Source organism: Centruroides sculpturatus, unplaced genomic scaffold (assembly GCF_000671375.1).
Source record: "Centruroides sculpturatus isolate CEXI.00-Female unplaced genomic scaffold, Cexi_2.0 scaffold78, whole genome shotgun sequence".
NCBI classification, from domain to species: domain Eukaryota; kingdom Metazoa; phylum Arthropoda; class Arachnida; order Scorpiones; family Buthidae; genus Centruroides; species Centruroides sculpturatus.
The window spans coordinates 1,105,619-1,127,866 of NW_019384629.1; the positions used below are offsets into that span (position 1 = coordinate 1,105,619).

A 22,248-nucleotide genomic window follows, 5' to 3' on the forward strand; every position below is an offset into this window, starting at 1 on the left:
AACTTGTGGCTTAAAAATGTTTTTATTTTTGAAATACTTTAACTCTTTTGAGTGAAGTATACGTAGATAAATTAAACAATAAATGAGTAAATATACAATTGAAAAATTTATAAGTAATCAATGCTTATTTAGAATTTTATTAATAACATTTGCAATATTGTAATTTAAATGTTCCTAAATTTATAGAATTATAAAAAATATCCTTTTATTCAGAAGTCCACTTTCATTATTTGAAATATAAAGTAGCCCAAAACAGTTAATTAGGATATATTTTAAGAAAGGTGAATTCTTGTTTGTGGAACAACTACAAATTTTTATTACTAATTCAGCCATTTCATTGGAAGTAACAAAATACAAATAAAAATAAGTAGCTGTTTTGAACCAAATTTAATAATACTTAAAATAATCTTAAGATATATCTTAATTGACTTTTGGGACATCTATATGTTTTGTAGGTCTCTAGTTTCCTTTTCAGTCTTTAAATTAACATCCTATTCTACAAATTTCAGAATTATTTAAAAAATAAAAAGCTGTTCAACAATTTAATAGAACTCATTTTCAAACATTTAAATTGTATTATGTGAGTATAGATTAAATTTAAAAATTAAATTGAAAACAATTTAATTTTATAAATAATGACAAATACAGTAGACCTCCCCTATAAAACTAGTTCATATAATTCAGATTCGTAAATAACAACGAAAAAATTGTGATTGTATTCGTATAAACACGTAAAAGAAACTCGTATAATTCGGTAAAACGTCATCGCTGACTCATGTCGCAACAGGATTGGTCGAATCTAGACCAATAGCGGTATTGCACAAACCGTTGAGTTTAAACGAGCAGTGGATCTACTAAAAACCATTTATTATTTAACGTCCATAAAAATTATATTTATATTAATGATGTGTCCAAAGTTCAGCAAATTTTTCACAGAAAAATAATTTATCAGGAAACACGTGCACCCCCATTCGATGCACCACTCCACAACGAAAACAAGCTTAAGCAATGGCGTCGTTGAACAGTGCACACTCGGTAAGTAATGCTACAATTTTTTATTTATAGCATAGTTTATATGGATTATTCCCAAAAAATTATACGTGTTTTGGAAATGTTGAGTCAAATTAGTCTAGAATCGATTAGTTTTATGGAAGAAAACCTTTCAAACAGCCATAGTCCGTAAACTGCACACGTGCCGGGCTGTGATTGGCTCATGTATTTAAGGACTCGTAAAACATGAATTTCATAAAGAACGAAACATATCTACCCTGTTATAGGGTGGGTCGACTGTAATATAAAATATTTAATTTTATTATTGTTATTTATTTTAAGTAACAAAACTTTGGATAATTGTTGAATAGCGTATACAAATTCATTTTCAAATTTCTGAACTGCATTCTATGCAATAAAGAATAAAAAAGTGAACTGAAAAAAAGGATATTACTATAGTTTCTATAATTGGCAAATACAGTAGTTAAGATTAATTATTTACTAAATTTCATTTTAATATTTTAGAAATGTAAAATATAAAATTTTTAATAAATTTAAAATATTTGTTTTTAAAATTTGGAATTAGTCAATATTTCTATTATGCTGAGTGATCGTAAAGTGTCTTTATTCAGAAATATCTAGAGATATTTAGCAGTCCAAACTTAACCAAATTTGGTAAGATGACCTTTCAGGACATGCAGAAGACATTTCCATAAACAATATTAGGGTGAAAACTTCTAACTGAGGCATTTTTAGTACTGCAGACAACAAACAAGACACTAATGTTATACAGAGTCCTTAGCAATGCAGGGAATACTGCTCAATGTTGCTTCCATTCTGAAGGCATAAAACCTGAAAAGGTTGTTCAATATCTGAATCACAGTTAATCCTCTGTGAAACCTCTCATATGCAGCATGATACAATCATTTTTCAAATCTGTCAAATTTGCAACATGTCCTCAATAAATCACATTTTTTAAATGTCCTCACAAATGAAACTGCTTTTCATTGTTTGCAGTGCTAAAAGTGCCATATTGGTAAGTTTTGATATTGCTAAATTTTTTAAATTAATGGAAATGTCTTCCACATGTCTTGAAATATCATCATATGATTGCATTTAGACTGTTAAATCTCTCTCTAGACAACACTGAATAAGGGTACTTTATTTCATGATCACCTGGTAATATTCAATCGTGAAATATACTAAGAAAACTAAATATAAAAAAATAATATTTAATTAATATTTTAGACTGTAAACAAGAATTTATTAATTAGATTAATTATAAATATATTATAATTAAAAAATTACAATATTACTTTTTATATTATTATTTTAGTATATCACAAAAAATATATAATATACAATAATTCAAACAATAAACATTTTAAATAAATATAAAATTAACAATAAGATTAAAATTTAACATGAAAAAAGTGATAAAAGTTAAGAGGGAAAACTTCTGAAAATAACATGATGAATTTTACATGCCTGTAATAATAAATAAACTTATACAATTTATGTATTTGAGTTAAATGCTGTGCATTATCTTTGTTAGAAAACTAACAGACATTTATCTCAGTGTAGAGATACACTGATTAGATCATGCAACACTTAGCAAACATAGTATGTGAAAGTTTAGCTGTCTGTTGTTTTCTAATTGATTGTCATGAATGTAAATTGACAGATATTTTGTTACAGAAGCAACAAGCATATTACAGATAGTATTGGGAGATTTGAAATTGCATTGAAATTAATAAAGAATAGTGTGTTAGTTTGTTATTGTAATGAAGAAGCATGCGATATTAGTTGTAGATACATTTACACAAACACAATGAAAAGTAGCACAAATGACTACTACCAAATAATTGTGATTTCGAGCATGATACATCCAAATCTAAATTCTGAGTGCAGCTACCAAAACGGCACCACAAATACCAACACACCACGACAGCTTTCACTTACTTAAGGTGCCGCAAATATATGGTTACACTTTTCTCATGGTGATTTTGCTTTGTTGGCATGTTGGATTTCCAAGAAACTAGGCCAAGAGAGACTCAGAATCAGTATTATACCATTCTTCTTAAATAATTTTTTATTTTACAATTTAATAATTTCTTAAACAAGCTAAAAAATATCTGACTTTTGAAAATTTTTTAGGCTTTATAAAATTGTTCATAAAGATGATAATATTTTTTACATTAAAATGATGATGGCAAACACCACTATATTGAAAAGAAAGAAATAAAAACAAATTAATTCAATCTTTGGTGTTAAATACAAGACCTACTTCTTGTATTTAACACCAAAGACTAATTTAATTTGTGGTTTTATTTTTACATTATTTTGCAATTGTAAAAATTGAATTATAATTAACAAAACTTGATTGTGTAATATTATAATGTTTTTTTTGTTTACTTTAAAATTATAAAATATCTTATCTTGCATCAGAAGAACATATCGCATCAAAAATAAAACATTACAAATTTACTTCTTATTCTTAAATTTTACAGATACTTTTCTTAAGATATTTAGTGAATATATTTACTTTCTGAAGATGCATATTATATTGAAATAAAGAATTATATTTAAAACGTTCTGAATAAATATTATAAGGAAAATTTTCCTTTAGCTATAGTGATTGATCTTTAATCCACAATAATTTAATCTAATGTATATATTCCATATCAACTGATGTACTCATAAGTTAGATTTAGCTGTGCATGAATATTATATAAATAAATATAAAAAATGTTTCAAACTTTAAAAAGTTTACTAAAAACTTTAAGGTAATTTACCTTAAAGTGTTTAGTTATAATGTTTTAAGAAAGATTATTATAATCTATAAATATAATATATTATGAAATATACAATTTCTTTGACCAACAGATGGCATCACATTTTGTTTTCATTTCTTTTATTATCATCACTACGATATATCTTTTACAATACTTGCATATACAGAATATAACATTAATTAAATTGTAAATTAATTAGCTTACATTTCTAGTATAAAAAAATTGCTGAAAAAAACATTGATTATTATTAAATGTAATTTATAATTTTTAATCGAAATTTGTTAAAAATATATAATATTGAATATTTTATAGTAAATTACACTATTTGTTTATTATATATTTCATTCTAAATACCAATAAAAAAGTAAGGTAATCAGAAAATTTTATATATTTAAATATAATCTGATATTGCTCTATATAATATATAATGTTGAAAATAATAATTAAATTTAAAATCATTAAAGCTGACATCATTTTGTAATTATATAAATGAAACAGCTTTCTACAGGAAGCCAAATTTATTGAAAGGAACATTTTTTAAAAATTTATTTTAAGTCATCTTTAGCATTAAATCCTGTTTGAAAATAGAACATATGGTAGGAAGTTAACATAAATCAAACAGCAATATTTAAAATTAAGTAATATATAAATAAGTTATAAATACATATTAGACTATTATATACAATAGAAATACAACAACATAATAATAGAACTTTTGACAAAATGTGCTGATTTGCAAATTAATGTCAAAAGAACCTGAAAGTGCAAAACAGCTACAAGAAGAAAAAGAAATTACAACATTATGGTATTAAAAGGTATGTAAATAGCTTAATATTAAAATTTGGATGTAAAATGTTTTGCTGCTAAAAAAAACTAGAAAAAATGGAATCTAAAATTGCAGTCCAATTTCTATCCAACTTTACCGAAACTTCAGAATTAATTACATTCATATAATTTGATAAAATGTATATACTGTATATCTAACAGCCTGATGGAACAATAATATCTCAATCCTTTAATGGTACTGGGATCAATCCAACTAACAGATATTTCATGAACTAATACCCATTGGACTAAAATAGTATTTGCTGCATTATCATCTTACCAATTGATCCCAAATGTTCTTTCATTCTTTTATTTAATGATCTAAATGTAGATCCAACACAATAAAATTGTTCTTGTTGTTTCATGAGTTTAGTCATTTTATATAGCTCCTTAATTTTGTCTTTATTTAATCTTAACATTTTCATTACATCTGCAATGAAAATATCTGAAACATAACCTCATGTTTCTTTCTCTAGTCTATGGAACTAACAGTGTAGCTATATATTTACCAGTAACAGTGAACTTTTTATCAGTAATATGTTTTTTCAAAGACTTTGTATCACCTTGAATTTCTCTGATATGATTTGATTAAACCTTTTATAACATTGAAAGGAAATTCATTTGATATGGCTACCTGTTTAATTGTGTAGCTATCAATCTGATTTATATTAAATGTAATACCTATTGTATTGTTGTTAATATCATCTACAAAATCTTGTATCAAATTCCCATCTTTCCATATTGTGAGAATTGAGAGATTGTTCCTCCATCAGGCTGTTAGATATGTATACATGTTTTATCAAATTAATGTTATTTATTCTAAAGATTCAGTAAAATTGGACAGAAATTGTACTGCAGTTTTAGATTCAATTAATTTTTATAATGTAACAAAACACTTTACATCCAAATTCAAATAATATTAAGCTATTTACATATCTTTTAATACCTTAATGTTATAATTTCTTTATCTTCTTGTAGCTGTTTTGAACTTTCAGGTTCTTTTCATTAATTAATTTGCAAATCATCACATTTATCTTAAAAGTTTTATTATGTTGTTGTATTTATATTGTATATAACATTCTAATATGTATTTATAACTTATTTATATAGTACTTAATTTTAAATATTGCTATTTGATATATGTTAATTTCCTAACAAATATTCTATTTTCAAACATTTATGATTTAAAGCTTAAGACAATCTAAAAAGTTAAGAACATTTATTTTTAATAAATTAATTTGAATTTAAAATAATGTTTATAATAAATATTTTAATTTTAAATTATTATAAAAGTATAACTGAATAAGAAAATTGAAAGACATAACATTTTATTTCATATGTGTTTTATTTTTTTAATATAAAAAGAAAATAAAACTACAAAGAAACAACATTCTCTAAGACATTCTTTTTTTTAATCCATAAACTTGTAGATGCCCTAAAATTACTTCAAATTGTCCCGTATTATTGTTTTAAAATATATATATTTTAAAAAGATTTGTTTTAATACATACATCCATTTTGTAGTTATATACAATTAAATTAATATATACAATTAACATATGTCTTAATAATTAATATATTCAATTTCAATTTTGCCTGACAATAACATTAAGTTGTTGAACATTATGATAAACTTTATAAACTTCTGGTTTTTATACTTTATCACTTCAATTAAAATTAATTAATGTCAAAAGTCAGTCTTCTACTTTATTTGTGAACTATTACATATATTGATAATAGGCACCATTTAAATGTTTACCATATATTAATGCAGATTACCCGTAGGATACTATGTCTAAAAGGCAATTTGAAAAATGTGCAAGTTATACAATGGAGTCGATTATATGCTGATTTTTAAACTGAAAGTACAGACTCATGTCTATGGAACAGCTATTGCTTGAAAGGTAGTGTGTATGGTGGAGCAGGTTATGTAAAGGTTTTGTTTCTGTTCTAGCAAATTTCTGTGAGTTATATACCATTATGGGTTATATACATAAAAACACAGTACCTAATAATACATATGCAGAGTGATTCTAAGTAATTGATATCAAGTTTTTAATTTTTTCTAGTTTTAAAATTTGCAAATTTGAAATTGTGTGGCATTCTAAATTTAAAAAACAATGGATTAAAAGTCAATCACCAAATAACAATGTAAGTGTTAAGTTAAAATTTAATGAGAAAATTATTGTTATAATTACCTTAACAATTCACCACTTTTGGTGGGGAATATTAATACGGTCTGTTGGCATCTTTGGGGCGTTTCAGCTGCACTTTGAGGCGCTTCATCCCTATTTGAAACCCATTCATGGCTTGTATAGCAGCTTGGGCACTAGCTGGGTTGTCAAAACTTACAAACCCTATTAATGTAAAATGAAATATAATTATAGTTTTACTTAGCTTATTAATCAATAATTCTGTTGAATCAGTAATTTTTTAAAATAATTTATTAAATATGTTTGATATATCTTTAATATATATTGTAAATCAATAGATTCAATTCATTATTAAATGTAAAAAAAATTTAAAACAATGTAAAATTAAATATCTTTGTCTATAATGAGCAACATTACATCATCCTGTACATAAACAATTTATCAAATATCTGCAATAAAAAAATAACAATTATTAAAGTGCCCATTAAATCATAAAAAATAAGAAAGATTTTGATATATGCAAGTACATGTAGAAGTCTTTCAATACTACAGAGAAGATAACATAAAAGATTAAAAAAAATTTAAGTACATATTATATATAGAATATTATATCAGAAATTTAACAAATTTAGATAAGATATAATTAAAAACACAGTAGAATTTACAAGGAATTCTAGAAAGGAAAATAACTCTTAACACATTATGCCAATAAAATGCTATAAGTGGTTCAAATGTTTTAATATAGCAATGGTTAAAATTAATTAAATTTTATCAATTTATTTTATTTTTTTCTTCTCAATTTTTACTCCAAACAATAAATGTTTTTGTCTACAAAGTAAGACTTTCATTACAATCAATGAATTTTTTCACTAAATCCTATAAATGAATAGATAATATCTATCCACTTAAAGGATTCAGTCAAAAAAACTCATTGATTAAATAAGTCTATATCATTTTTTAATATGTATAAATAAGCCTGATATTTATGTACAGGGTGTCCACTTAAGTATCTATCCAGGGGCAAAAGAGATCTTTCCAGCATTGCACATAAGTGTATACTGTACTGTACATGTGGTATATGCTTGTTCCAGTGCTAAAATAACCAAAATAAATCAATTTAAGATGGATTAGCATAACATACAAATAATCACTGACTGTAAAGGATAAAAATGATATTCCAGAAATTGATACAAAAAGTGAGTTAATGAGATTTATTTTGTTAGAGAACAACTGCCTTCAGTGGCAATGCAAAGGTGTAAACAGTTGAATGTGGCATTATGAATAACATGTAGCATTCCTAGTGTCATTATTTCATAGACGTCTTGTATGTGTCTTTCCAGTTCAGCAACATCACATGGATTGTTGATATGCATCATACACTGATGCTTTAGTTGACTCTACAGAAAAAAATCCAGCAAGTTGCATAACTTTCCCAGCATTTAAAATTGCATATGATACCATCTGTTATGATATTTTATTTTAAAGACTTTTTTATATAATTAATTATTATAAAACAGCAAAAAGTTTAATTTTAAAAGAGTAGAGATGAGTTTTATAAAAAAATTGTAATGCTAATAACAAGTAAAATCTTCATTAAGTCCAATCCTACTCGAGATATGATACATGACACCCTTGACTTTTAACCACCAACATTTAATAGTATCAATACCCTAATACGCAAACCTCCCTGCAAAATTTCAGAAATTTTCAACAAAAAAGCACAGGAGTTATTAAGCTTCAAAATGGATGAACAAAATTGTGCCCACCCACTCACATACTAACATAAATACATACAGAAAATAACTCCCAAATTTTTTTGCATTTCTTAATATTTCAAAGTCCCAAGTCCAAAAATGAAAAAATCTTGGAGGTAAATTTTTTGATCAATTGTCTCTGTTAAATATAACAGCCAGGAAAGTAAAAATTCAGAAGGGTCAAGTCTAGGGAATGTGGTGGCCATGGAACAGAGCCATATTGTCCTATCCAGTAGTTGTCAAACTGCTCTAGGAACCACTGATGCATGTCTGCCTGGGATTGAGTGGCATGCTATTGCATTGGTATCAATCTATTGCAGTTGCACCAATGGCAAGTCATCAAGCCATTTATCCACTACTGTATCTAGGATGTTTGGACATCAGTCAGACATTAGTCACTATTCAAGATATCATCAATAAATCAGTGGCACGCTATACTATGGAAGAAAGGGCAATTGCCTGAGGCCTCACCAATAGGGGATTCAAACCAATCTTTTATAAGAAAATATTTTCCTCCATAAATTACCCAAAAGAAAAATATCTGAAGTCAACACTGTACATGAGGCCCCCTAATTCAAATTTGCCTGGGCCCCATGAAGCTATAATGCACCACTGCAATGAATACAAAAGACCAAAAAGCTGCTCACTCCAAATTCTACACCATATTTTAGAACAAAATGCACTTGGTATTTTGTATGTTGTCTGCATTGTGTAACACCACACTGCCCAGTGGTACAGTACATATTGTGATGGTTATACACTGAATTCTAGGAAAAAGTGTCTTGTCAGTTCATAAAATGTGCTTAAGGAGTTGTGATTCATCATGCTGTAAATTTAACATTATGTTTTACCACTCAAATTTCTGTGTGGCATTATCTGCATGCTGTGCTAATTGCAAATTATGTATGGATCATGGCAACATACTATCTGGCATATTTGGTATCTACTGTCATATTTGGTATATTTGGTATCTACAATCTAATTTAACCTAACATATGCTAGATAGATCCCTTTTGCTCCTGGATAATGTTTAAGTGAATACCATGTATCAATATATTAATAATTTTTTAATCTTTCTGCTTCAGCAATATATTTTAAATAAACAACTGCTACAAATTATTAAAAAAATTCAANTAAAAATATAGCATATTAATATAAATATTAATACTGTTTTAACCTGCATTACATGTAATATTCATAAATAACATAAATTATAAATATTATTTACAATGGAAAATATCAGGATAACTATAAATATAAAATAAAATAGGAAATAACCCAGAAAGGCAACCAATAAGCAGAAGTTAAGATACTATCTTGTGAAGTGGTAGTATATTTTGTGAATTTTTGTTTTGATAAATTTAACTTCCATATTATCAAAATTTTTAAAAATGAACCATAACATATTTCAAATTTTAAACATTTTTATTTTAAAAATTATGGTGTGTTGCAGGAACATTATTAAATTTAAAGTGTGTTGCTAATCCAGAAAGGACTAATGGAAAATACTGATGTAGACAAACCAAAATCATTTTGGTTAAGTGACAAAGCATAAAGATAAAACATTTAGAANTATAAATATAAAATAAAATAGGAAATAACCCAGAAAGGCAACCAATAAGCAGAAGTTAAGATACTATCTTGTGAAGTGACATGAATCCTACATATTTTTAGAGAAAGCTCTAGCAACCCTTTTTCCTTCACTTCTTGCCACTTTGCTTTGCATAATCACTTCATCATTGGAGGCTAAAGACTGCATACAAATGGCACTATTAGGCATGGATTCACTGTTGTATAGCTTATACAAAAATCAATGTTGTCTCATTATACCACTCACTTCCTATCTTCAAAGTTACCATGCTAGTCAACACACTCCTAATTGAAAAGGGTTTCAATATCCAACAAGTTTTACCCATAAGGTTCAATTGCTGGATTTTTGGTCTTGTTGTCATTAATTTACAATCATTATTTCCAAAAATGGAAGGTTCCAATGGACTCACTTTTATCTGCTGTTTTAGCAGAATTAATAATCTAACCCTGTTCTTGAGATTAAGGAAGGACAGACAGACAGATGACAGTAGGAATTTATAGGTCTACAATTTTTTCAAATTGCAGCCCAATGATGGTACAGTAGGTCCTTTTAGGACTGTCACCTACAACAAAGTTTTATGCAATATCTTCAGGGAAATAACAAAACTCTCCAACTTTAGAATTGCATACAAAAGCAGCCCTACTACTTTTTCATTACTCAGCAATGATAAGGAATATGCTGATGAAAAAACTCTACTTCATTTCCCTTACAGGATAACAGAGTAGATTGTAAATACACTGAAGCAACTTATAGATCTATGAGGACTAGAATCAGAGAACATCAAAACATCATTAGAAAGCAACTATGTATAACTGCCTTGGTGTCCTTTACTTGTCATAGTGATATGCATGTTTCTTTCAATAGAGCAGACCTACTACATCATGCTTTGGCTATGATATGATTTAAACATTTGGAAATTCTCGAAATTTATAAGATTAGTAAAAAAGGAACCTCAGTTTAACTTTAAAGATTCTGCAGTCATGTCACATTCTTGGAGAACATTAAGTAGAGCATCGATTATCCGAAAGAATTCCAGTCGGCAAATTTAAATTTTCGCCAGTGCTGTGGCACTGCAATCTTTGGCTATGTCATGGGCTACTCAAATATTTTACGTTTTTGATACTAAATTAACTTCTGAAGTATAATTTTTTATTGTTTTTATATTTTTCAATATATTTATTTTGTTTGTACAAAATAAAAAAAATAATTTTTAACGATACAATAGTCTTCATTAGGCTTAACACTGATGAAAATTCAACGCAAAGCGACACGCAACGGAAAAAATTTCAACATGGGATAGGTTAATATACTTTTTTGTACATAATCGGTTATCGCAAATTTACCTTCCTTTCTAAACTTTATACTCTCTAAAAATCCCCTCTCTTCCCCCACCTCTCCTCCTCCATGTCTTCTTTCACACTCCCCTATCTCCCTTTATTTCACATTCGGTCTGTTTTTCCTTACCTTCTCCTTCCATCTCTATAGAGCAAAGTCTGCCGCTAAATGACAGACAGCTCTTGTATTCTTTAAATAAAGTAAAGTAAAGTAAAGTACGTAATCAGTTATCCGAAATATCGATTTTCCAAACAACCCCAGTCCCCAATTGACTAGGATAAATCGACGCCCTACTGTGTTTGAAGATTTATAGTTTTGTTTACCACCATTTTGCTATATTTAAATTTTTACTCACAATATTTGTATTTATTTCTGTATTTATTTAATTATTTTATTTTGTATTTAATATTTTTCTTATTAATTATTTACTCCTATTTTCTATGTTTTATACAGTATAACATATTTATGCATCTGTGCATGTGAATTGCTACGTAAATTTGTAATTTTTGATTGTTTTTAATTTCAAATGTGCTTTCTGTTCTATTTATTAATTCAATTCAGGAACCTGAAGATGGCCATTATACATGATCAAAAATGTTTGTTCTGTTAATTATTGTTCTATTTTTACTGGATTTAAGGTGTTTTTTGATATTAATTTTAAATGCTACAATATAAATATATACATTTAGAAAGAAAAAAATAAATAATTAGTAGTCTTAAACACTGTTCTTCACTTATTGTTACATTTTTCCTAACAAAGAACTTTATTTTTAATTCCGTATATATGTATTTGCAGTAATATATTAAAATAGAGCACTTTATATGATCATTTTCATCTTATATGTCATTCAAACTGAAACTTTTTGATTTTAAAAACCAATTTCATATTATCCTAAAAAGATAAAACATTTCAAATTTTAGTTTCTGACTTTTTTGAGAATCCTAGTTTTTGTTATGATGAGCTAAACTTGTGGCTTAAAAATGTTTTTATTTTTGAAATACTTTAACTCTTTTGAGTGAAGTATACGTAGATAAATTAAACAATAAATGAGTAAATATACAATTGAAAAATTTATAAGTAATCAATGCTTATTTAGAATTTTATTAATAACATTTGCAATATTGTAATTTAAATGTTCCTAAATTTATAGAATTATAAAAAATATCCTTTTATTCAGAAGTCCACTTTCATTATTTGAAATATAAAGTAGCCCAAAACAGTTAATTAGGATATATTTTAAGAAAGGTGAATTCTTGTTTGTGGAACAACTACAAATTTTTATTACTAATTCAGCCATTTCATTGGAAGTAACAAAATACAAATAAAAATAAGTAGCTGTTTTGAACCAAATTTAATAATACTTAAAATAATCTTAAGATATATCTTAATTGACTTTTGGGACATCTATATGTTTTGTAGGTCTCTAGTTTCCTTTTCAGTCTTTAAATTAACATCCTATTCTACAAATTTCAGAATTATTTAAAAAATAAAAAGCTGTTCAACAATTTAATAGAACTCATTTTCAAACATTTAAATTGTATTATGTGAGTATAGATTAAATTTAAAAATTAAATTGAAAACAATTTAATTTTATAAATAATGACAAATACAGTAGACCTCCCCTATAAAACTAGTTCATATAATTCAGATTCGTAAATAACAACGAAAAAATTGTGATTGTATTCGTATAAACACGTAAAAGAAACTCGTATAATTCGGTAAAACGTCATCGCTGACTCATGTCGCAACAGGATTGGTCGAATCTAGACCAATAGCGGTATTGCACAAACCGTTGAGTTTAAACGAGCAGTGGATCTACTAAAAACCATTTATTATTTAACGTCCATAAAAATTATATTTATATTAATGATGTGTCCAAAGTTCAGCAAATTTTTCACAGAAAAATAATTTATCAGGAAACACGTGCACCCCCATTCGATGCACCACTCCACAACGAAAACAAGCTTAAGCAATGGCGTCGTTGAACAGTGCACACTTGGTAAGTAATGCTACAATTTTTTATTTATAGCATAGTTTATATGGATTATTCCCAAAAAATTATACGTGTTTTGGAAATGTTGAGTCAAATTAGTCTAGAATCGATTAGTTTTATGGAAGAAAACCTTTCAAACAGCCATAGTCCGTAAACTGCACACGTGCCGGGCTGTGATTGGCTCATGTATTTAAGGACTCGTAAAACATGAATTTCATAAAGAACGAAACATATCTACCCTGTTATAGGGTGGGTCGACTGTAATATAAAATATTTAATTTTATTATTGTTATTTATTTTAAGTAACAAAACTTTGGATAATTGTTGAATAGCGTATACAAATTCATTTTCAAATTTCTGAACTGCATTCTATGCAATAAAGAATAAAAAAGTGAACTGAAAAAAAGGATATTACTATAGTTTCTATAATTGGCAAATACAGTAGTTAAGATTAATTATTTACTAAATTTCATTTTAATATTTTAGAAATGTAAAATATAAAATTTTTAATAAATTTAAAATATTTGTTTTTAAAATTTGGAATTAGTCAATATTTCTATTATGCTGAGTGATCGTAAAGTGTCTTTATTCAGAAATATCTAGAGATATTTAGCAGTCCAAACTTAACCAAATTTGGTAAGATGACCTTTCAGGACATGCAGAAGACATTTCCATAAANAATGTTGAAAATAATAATTAAATTTAAAATCATTAAAGCTGACATCATTTTGTAATTATATAAATGAAACAGCTTTCTACAGGAAGCCAAATTTATTGAAAGGAACATTTTTTAAAAATTTATTTTAAGTCATCTTTAGCATTAAATCCTGTTTGAAAATAGAACATATGGTAGGAAGTTAACATAAATCAAACAGCAATATTTAAAATTAAGTAATATATAAATAAGTTATAAATACATATTAGACTATTATATACAATAGAAATACAACAACATAATAATAGAACTTTTGACAAAATGTGCTGATTTGCAAATTAATGTCAAAAGAACCTGAAAGTGCAAAACAGCTACAAGAAGAAAAATAAATTACAACATTATGGTATTAAAAGGTATGTAAATAGCTTAATATTAAAATTTGGATGTAAAATGTTTTGCTGCTAAAAAAAACTAGAAAAAATGGAATCTAAAATTGCAGTCCAATTTCTATCCAACTTTACCGAAACTTCAGAATTAATTACATTCATATAATTTGATAAAATGTATATACTGTATATCTAACAGCCTGATGGAACAATAATATCTCAATCCTTTAATGGTACTGGGATCAATCCAACTAACAGATATTTCATGAACTAATACCCATTGGACTAAAATAGTATTTGCTGCATTATCATCTTACCAATTGATCCCAAATGTTCTTTCATTCTTTTATTTAATGATCTAAATGTAGATCCAACACAATAAAATTGTTCTTGTTGTTTCATGAGTTTAGTCATTTTATATAGCTCCTTAATTTTGTCTTTATTTAATCTTAACATTTTCATTACATCTGCAATGAAAATATCTGAAACATAACCTCATGTTTCTTTCTCTAGTCTATGGAACTAACAGTGTAGCTATATATTTACCAGTAACAGTGAACTTTTTATCAGTAATATGTTTTTTCAAAGACTTTGTATCACCTTGAATTTCTCTGATATGATTTGATTAAACCTTTTATAACATTGAAAGGAAATTCATTTGATATGGCTACCTGTTTAATTGTGTAGCTATCAATCTGATTTATATTAAATGTAATACCTATTGTATTGTTGTTAATATCATCTACAAAATCTTGTATCAAATTCCCATCTTTCCATATTGTGAGAATTGAGAGATTGTTCCTCCATCAGGCTGTTAGATATGTATACATGTTTTATCAAATTAATGTTATTTATTCTAAAGATTCAGTAAAATTGGACAGAAATTGTACTGCAGTTTTAGATTCAATTAATTTTTATAATGTAACAAAACACTTTACATCCAAATTCAAATAATATTAAGCTATTTACATATCTTTTAATACCTTAATGTTATAATTTCTTTATCTTCTTGTAGCTGTTTTGAACTTTCAGGTTCTTTTCATTAATTAATTTGCAAATCATCACATTTATCTTAAAAGTTTTATTATGTTGTTGTATTTATATTGTATATAACATTCTAATATGTATTTATAACTTATTTATATAGTACTTAATTTTAAATATTGCTATTTGATATATGTTAATTTCCTAACAAATATTCTATTTTCAAACATTTATGATTTAAAGCTTAAGACAATCTAAAAAGTTAAGAACATTTATTTTTAATAAATTAATTTGAATTTAAAATAATGTTTATAATAAATATTTTAATTTTAAATTATTATAAAAGTATAACTGAATAAGAAAATTGAAAGACATAACATTTTATTTCATATGTGTTTTATTTTTTTAATATAAAAAGAAAATAAAACTACAAAGAAACAACATTCTCTAAGACATTCTTTTTTTTAATCCATAAACTTGTAGATGCCCTAAAATTACTTCAAATTGTCCCGTATTATTGTTTTAAAATATATATATTTTAAAAAGATTTGTTTTAATACATACATCCATTTTGTAGTTATATACAATTAAATTAATATATACAATTAACATATGTCTTAATAATTAATATATTCAATTTCAATTTTGCCTGACAATAACATTAAGTTGTTGAACATTATGATAAACTTTATAAACTTCTGGTTTTTATACTTTATCACTTCAATTAAAATTAATTAATGTCAAAAGTCAGTCTTCTACTTTATTTGTGAACTATTACATATATTGATAATAGGCACCATTTAAATGTTTACCATATATTAATGCAGATTACCCGTAGGATACTATGTCTAAAAGGCAATTTGAAAAATGTGCAAGTTATACAATGGAGTGGATTATATGCNAGGTTTTATAAATTTTCTGAATTCTAATTTGTTGTCAGTTCTATTAATGGTTATGTCTAAATAATTTAAACTATTATTACATTCTGTTTCAGCTTAAAACTGTATGTTTTTTTCTATTGAATCTGCCTGTTTTAAAATTTTTTCTTCGTTAGTCTTTCTACTATCATACAAAATAATGCAATCATCCACATATCTATTATAAAATATTCCTTTTATATCTGTAATTTTTTTATCTATGTCTATCATAAAGATTTCGGCAAGTCTTGGGACTATGCACATTCCCATTGGTATTCCTTCAGTTTGGCTATAAAAGTTATCACCATACTTGAAATGATTGTTATCCAGTACTAACAAACATAATTTAATAATCCAGATAGGTGCGTTAATTTTCTGTAAAGATTTTTCAATGTTACTTTTTGTTATACTAGGATACATATTTTTTATATCTAAAGATAACAATTTCGNTGTTACACCCAGATGGAATTGGTGGAAATTCATGAAAATTTATTATTGTAGCTAACAGTTATAAATGATATATTTTTTATTGTTATAGTTAATTAATATGATTGTCTTTGAAACATTCAAGATTCTTCTCAATAGCCCACATCACTCTCATTCTCTTTTTCAATAATTGAAATTGACTTTCTTTAGTGAAAAATACAACAGTTTTATAGAAATTAATTGATTAGAGAGAAATAAAGCTTTTAATGCTTTCTGTATGAATAGTATTTGGTATTTAATTATCTGGAATTAAAAGTACTCATTTTATTTTTATGAGGAAATATAAAAAATCTGCAACTTTTTGCAGAAAGAAACACAAATTTGGTAAATTGAATCAATTTCATTCAATGTAGTCACCCCTCAACTGTCACATTTATTACAAAGTTTCTCCAATTTTTGCAACTCAGGCAAATAAAAAACTCATTATTAGGTACTAAAAACCTCCTGATCAGAAGCAAATTTTGTCTCCAAGGTTTTCTTCAATGCTGTAAAGAGATGATAATCTGAGGGGGAAAAGGTTCAGGAAATAGACTGAATGGTCCACAATTCAAACCCCAAATCCTTGAATTTCTGTATAGTGCAGTTTGGGCATTGATTTTATTTAACAGACAGCTTTTGCATGTTAAGGATGTTACGGATGATGTGGGAACCCTTTCTCGGAAAATATGCAATACAGTAGAGTCCCAGAAATTTGAATCGCAATAACTTGACATTCTGTAAAACTCATCATGTCGTTTAAAATGAAAAAAATATATATGTAACCTAATTTTTACCTCTATAATTTAACACTAGCTCAAATAAGTTATAGTTCTTCAATAACAACACTTTGATAATAGCATCAATTCCACATGTTAACAAAGAATATAAACTTTTTTCAAGGTGCCAGTGCAAAATGCCATGACATGAATGTAATTTGAAAGTAGCCACTGATTAGCCAATATTTTTAAAATTAAAATTTAACTACAAATAGAAATAGTCACTATCGGTACATAGTTAATACATAGATGAATTTACACATATAATATCTTTTCAAAAGTTTCACTATTTAGACTAGCATCATCACTATCTATAAAACTTGTCATTTTTGGTAACTTGTCACCTTCTCAGTCCACATTAAGTCAAATTTGAGGAACTCTACTGTATTTCAACAATCTTCTTGATGGAAATGTAGCAATCTCCAAGGATTTTATCTAAGACTTCATTTGCATTTTCATGTTTCACTACTGAAGTAGACTGTTCAGTATTTCATGTGGTTTATCTGTTATTTTGAAATGGCCAGTTCAGAAATATGCCAGTTATTTCTTCTTCATTTTGAGAGACAGGCAGTCCTCATCTACAGTCACTAATATTTCAGAGTGAATCTCTTATATTCCCTTGAAGGAACAAGTACTTTATCACATTCACTTTTCAACATTGTTGAATTCTGATCTTAACACTGCCATAATGAATTAAAACTGCTGAAGTAAGTAAATTTGCAGTCATTATTTAATTTATTCTTTGTAAAGACATTATCAATTGCCTATCATGATAACATATGTAATATAGATTATGTTTCTAACATATATTCCTTAAGTATTCTGTTCCTTAACTTAGTACTACATAGAATATCAAATGTAAAGACATGAATGACACTGGAATTAGAATAATATTCTGAAATAGATCCAATTAAAATATTTCTGTTTCATTAAGTAATAACTATTTGGATTTTTTATCTCAAGATATTTTCTTACAAATATATTAAACAATTTGAATAAGAAACAGATTAAACACAGTACCTTAATATCTTGTATACTTTGTTTTAAGAAGCTTGTTAAGTAAGAAATAGATTAAATGATTGGAGTGAAGAATGTCATGTAGGCCTTATAGTTGGCAGAGACAAAGTAATTTTGTCTTCTGTTTGGGTAGTTTGGTTTTTCCAGAGAGGCAGTTTGGTTTTTCCAGAGAGCATAGCGAGAGACATTGCACCAGGATCCTGGTGCAATGGTGGATATGAGCTGCTGACCCTGCTCTGGATTGGACGATCATTGGGACGTATGATTCCCTTAAAAGATGGAAAAAGAAAAAAAAATTTTTTTGTTTTGGAGTCTCTCGATCATGCTCAAAGACCACGAGAGCTCATCTGGAAGTGTTGTGCTAAGATTACATCAAGACCCAAACAAGAACCATATTATCATCAGGACAAGTATTAGAGTCGGCAGACTCTACACCTCTCCTGCCAGACTGGCCCACCTCCAAGCTAAGAAAACTGGGCCCTATGAAAGGTCATAAGGAGACTTCAAAAAGAAACATGAACACGTTCTACCTGAAAGGAAGGACTGATTGTTCGATCGGAACTGATCAAACCAACAACTTTTGTGAACTTTACTAAGAATATATGATTGATAATAATGTAATAATGTGAATAATTAAAAGAATGTATAAAATTTATACAACTGAGATTATTATCTATAAACTTTTAATTTTTTCAGCAATTTTTAAATTAAAATTGGAGGAAATTTAGAAATGTAAAAGAATAGGAGAGTATAGTATAAGTATGGAACATCTATAGCACAAAATGGAAAAAAATTCAATATACACTGGTGAAAATTGAAAGTGTTACACCCAGATGGAATTGGTGGAAATTCATGAAACTTGGTAAACATATACAGGGGCATACCCAGAAGAAATGAATACAAAATAAAATGAATTATGCAAAGTTTTATTGCTGTTTGGTACATATTTCAGTAAGAAGTATGCCCACCTTGAGCTTGGATACTCTCTTGAATCCTTGCAGCCATTGAATCAATAAGTGCTTGAATGTTTTGTTGGGGTATATCTCTCCATGCCTGCACAACTTGTACAACAACTGATTGCACAACTTGTGCAGTCAGTTGTTGTACAGTGTGCACTAGGTGGCTATGAGACATAATCTGTCTACCCATGGCATCCCAGAAATGCTCTATAGGAGATAAATCCAGAGACCAGGCAGGCCAATTCGTGATTCCGACACTTTGCAAGGCCTGTCTTGTGATGGCAGCAGCATGAGGACAAGCATTATCTTGTTGGAAGATAGCATTTTGGATAGTGTTCATGAAAGATATAACTACTGGATGGATCACACCTGTCCACGTACTGGTGGGCTGTCATTGTGCCTTCAACAAACATCAACTCGATTCTGCTGTCATAACTTATAGCCCCCCAAACCATGACACCAGGAGTTGGACCTGAGTGGCACTCTAAAATCACAGCAGAGTGGGCTCTTTCTCCAACACTCTGGCAGACATGTTGCTGATTATCACATTGGCCTACACAGCTGCTTGGATCTTTGCTGCTGTCGCCCACCTGTCAGCAACTGCCATCCGCACAATATGGTGGTCTTCATATGGTGGTGTTGTCCTTCTGTGTGGACCTGTGCCAGGTCTGCAAGTACTGGACCCTTCCTGCATCCACTGTGTAACCACTCTTTGTACTGATATTGCACTACAGCCAGTCCTTTGGGTGATTTCACAATATGATGCTCCCATTTCTGACATGCCAATTATCCAACCTCTTTCAAAGTCAGACATTTGAGTGTAGGGAGTTCTCAATTGTTGATATGACATAGCTGGTCACCAACAACCTGTGGTTCAAAAAAACTCATGTTCCATAACACAGTTCACAACTTATAAACTAAACACTATAGCAATTTTGCATAACAAATGTCTCCATAATTTCCATACCACTGTATGTTCTTCATATAATTTTTGATCATTCAATATCCTTCAAAAAGAGATTCTTTTGTCTCAATTTCATATGTCTTCGACAATACTGGGTGGGTGTAACACTTTCAATTTCTGCCAGTCTATATGAAGATGAATGTGCAAACAGAAAACAAACAGAAATAAAAAAAAATAGAATAATGGATGATATCTAAGAAAATTGAAATAATTTGTTTTAAAATTTAATTCTATGTTTAAGTGAATAAAATTTACTGAATTATAGTAGCACCTTGAAAATTTTGATAACTTAATAGAATTATAAAATTTTATGAAACTCTTAAACTGTACAATTCACTCAAAATGTTTATTCTAGAGCAAAAACAATATAAGACAATTATGCTCAAGCATTTTTAAATTTACATTACTCGTCTTCAGGTCTTCAGGAATTCTTCATAGATCTGATTTATATTTCATTTTGTTTGAGTACAAGTGTATTGGTTGAATTTTAAAAGTTTCCATTAAAAATAATATAATTTTTAATAGAATGATTGCCAATTTAAATTAAATCTATTGTTAAATTATTATTTTCATTTTTAATCTGTAGTTTTTAACTTTTAATTTGTTTTATATTTTTGATTTTAGTCACATTTTTACTTCAACAAATAGGTAGGAAAATCTCTTATGTCAAAATGAAAAAAATTCCTTCTATTTTATATCTAAAATATGTTAACATTTTATTTAGTTTTATTATTGATCTTAAAATAACTTTTCGCTAATGTTTAGTTGATTAACACTTGAAGACAGAATAAGATACAATTTTAAAATATTTGCTAATGAAGATTTCATATGAGATATAAGTAGTTTTCATATAACTTTTGAAATGCAAATACTTTAAGTATGACTAATTTAGGAGTAAAACCAAATAAATCTATGTCTTTTTCTAAAGTTTCTCTTGTTTTTTCTATTAAAAATTTTTATTAAAGTTAATTCATATCTTTTTAAACTGAAAGTCATGAAAAAACAAACATGGATCATAATTTTGTTATCAAATAGTTTTGTATTTGGCAACATAAAAATGGTATTTTTTATTTTTTTTGCAATTTTATATATTTTGGTAAGCAAATATTATAAATACTGTAAATAAGAGATGTGGAAACTCATAAAAATTTCAATCTCTGTTTTATTACAATGATTTTGTTAACTATCATACTATATATAATATATAGCATGATAAAGTATTCCAACTGATTATTTCAAAAATGAATAGTGAGCCATTGTAAATCTTTTCTCAACATATACAAAGTCAATCCTGTATTAAACAAAGTGTCATCATCATCATAATCATCATCATCATCCCTCTCCCCCTTAGGTTGTGAGAGACAGAAGCTATAATGGAAATACTGTAGGTCATCAATGTTAATTACAGAGTTATAGAGAATGACAAAATATGCTATTTTAGCATTTCTTTCACTCTGAAATGGCATATAGGTCCCGGAATAGTTATAAAAAAAATGGTGCTCACATCATCACTGCATAAGAAGAATGCAATGTAGAAGGGCATGTAGAAATGCAATGTAGAAATGCAAGAATGCAATGTAGAATGCAAAACTTGTATAGCCAACTGATCCAGTCAAATATAAATACTAAAAAACTGTTGATGTGTATGTTTCTTTAAGTTTAACATACCTAAAATGCCTGCAAATGGC

General features: G+C 27.5%; 1 protein-coding gene across 1 annotated transcript in view; it reads right to left on the bottom strand.

Moving 5' to 3' along the window:
• The window catches only part of LOC111625711 (CUGBP Elav-like family member 4), a gene marked incomplete at its 5' end in the record, with an annotated part of 114,670 nt that overhangs the window by 35,495 nt on the left and 56,927 nt on the right, over positions 1 to 22,248 (bottom strand). The window contains one exon of the mRNA XM_023368930.1: positions 6,809 to 6,967. Coding sequence (XP_023224698.1) covers positions 6,840 to 6,967 — 128 coding nt within the window. The remainder of the gene's footprint in view (positions 1 to 6,808; positions 6,968 to 22,248) is intronic.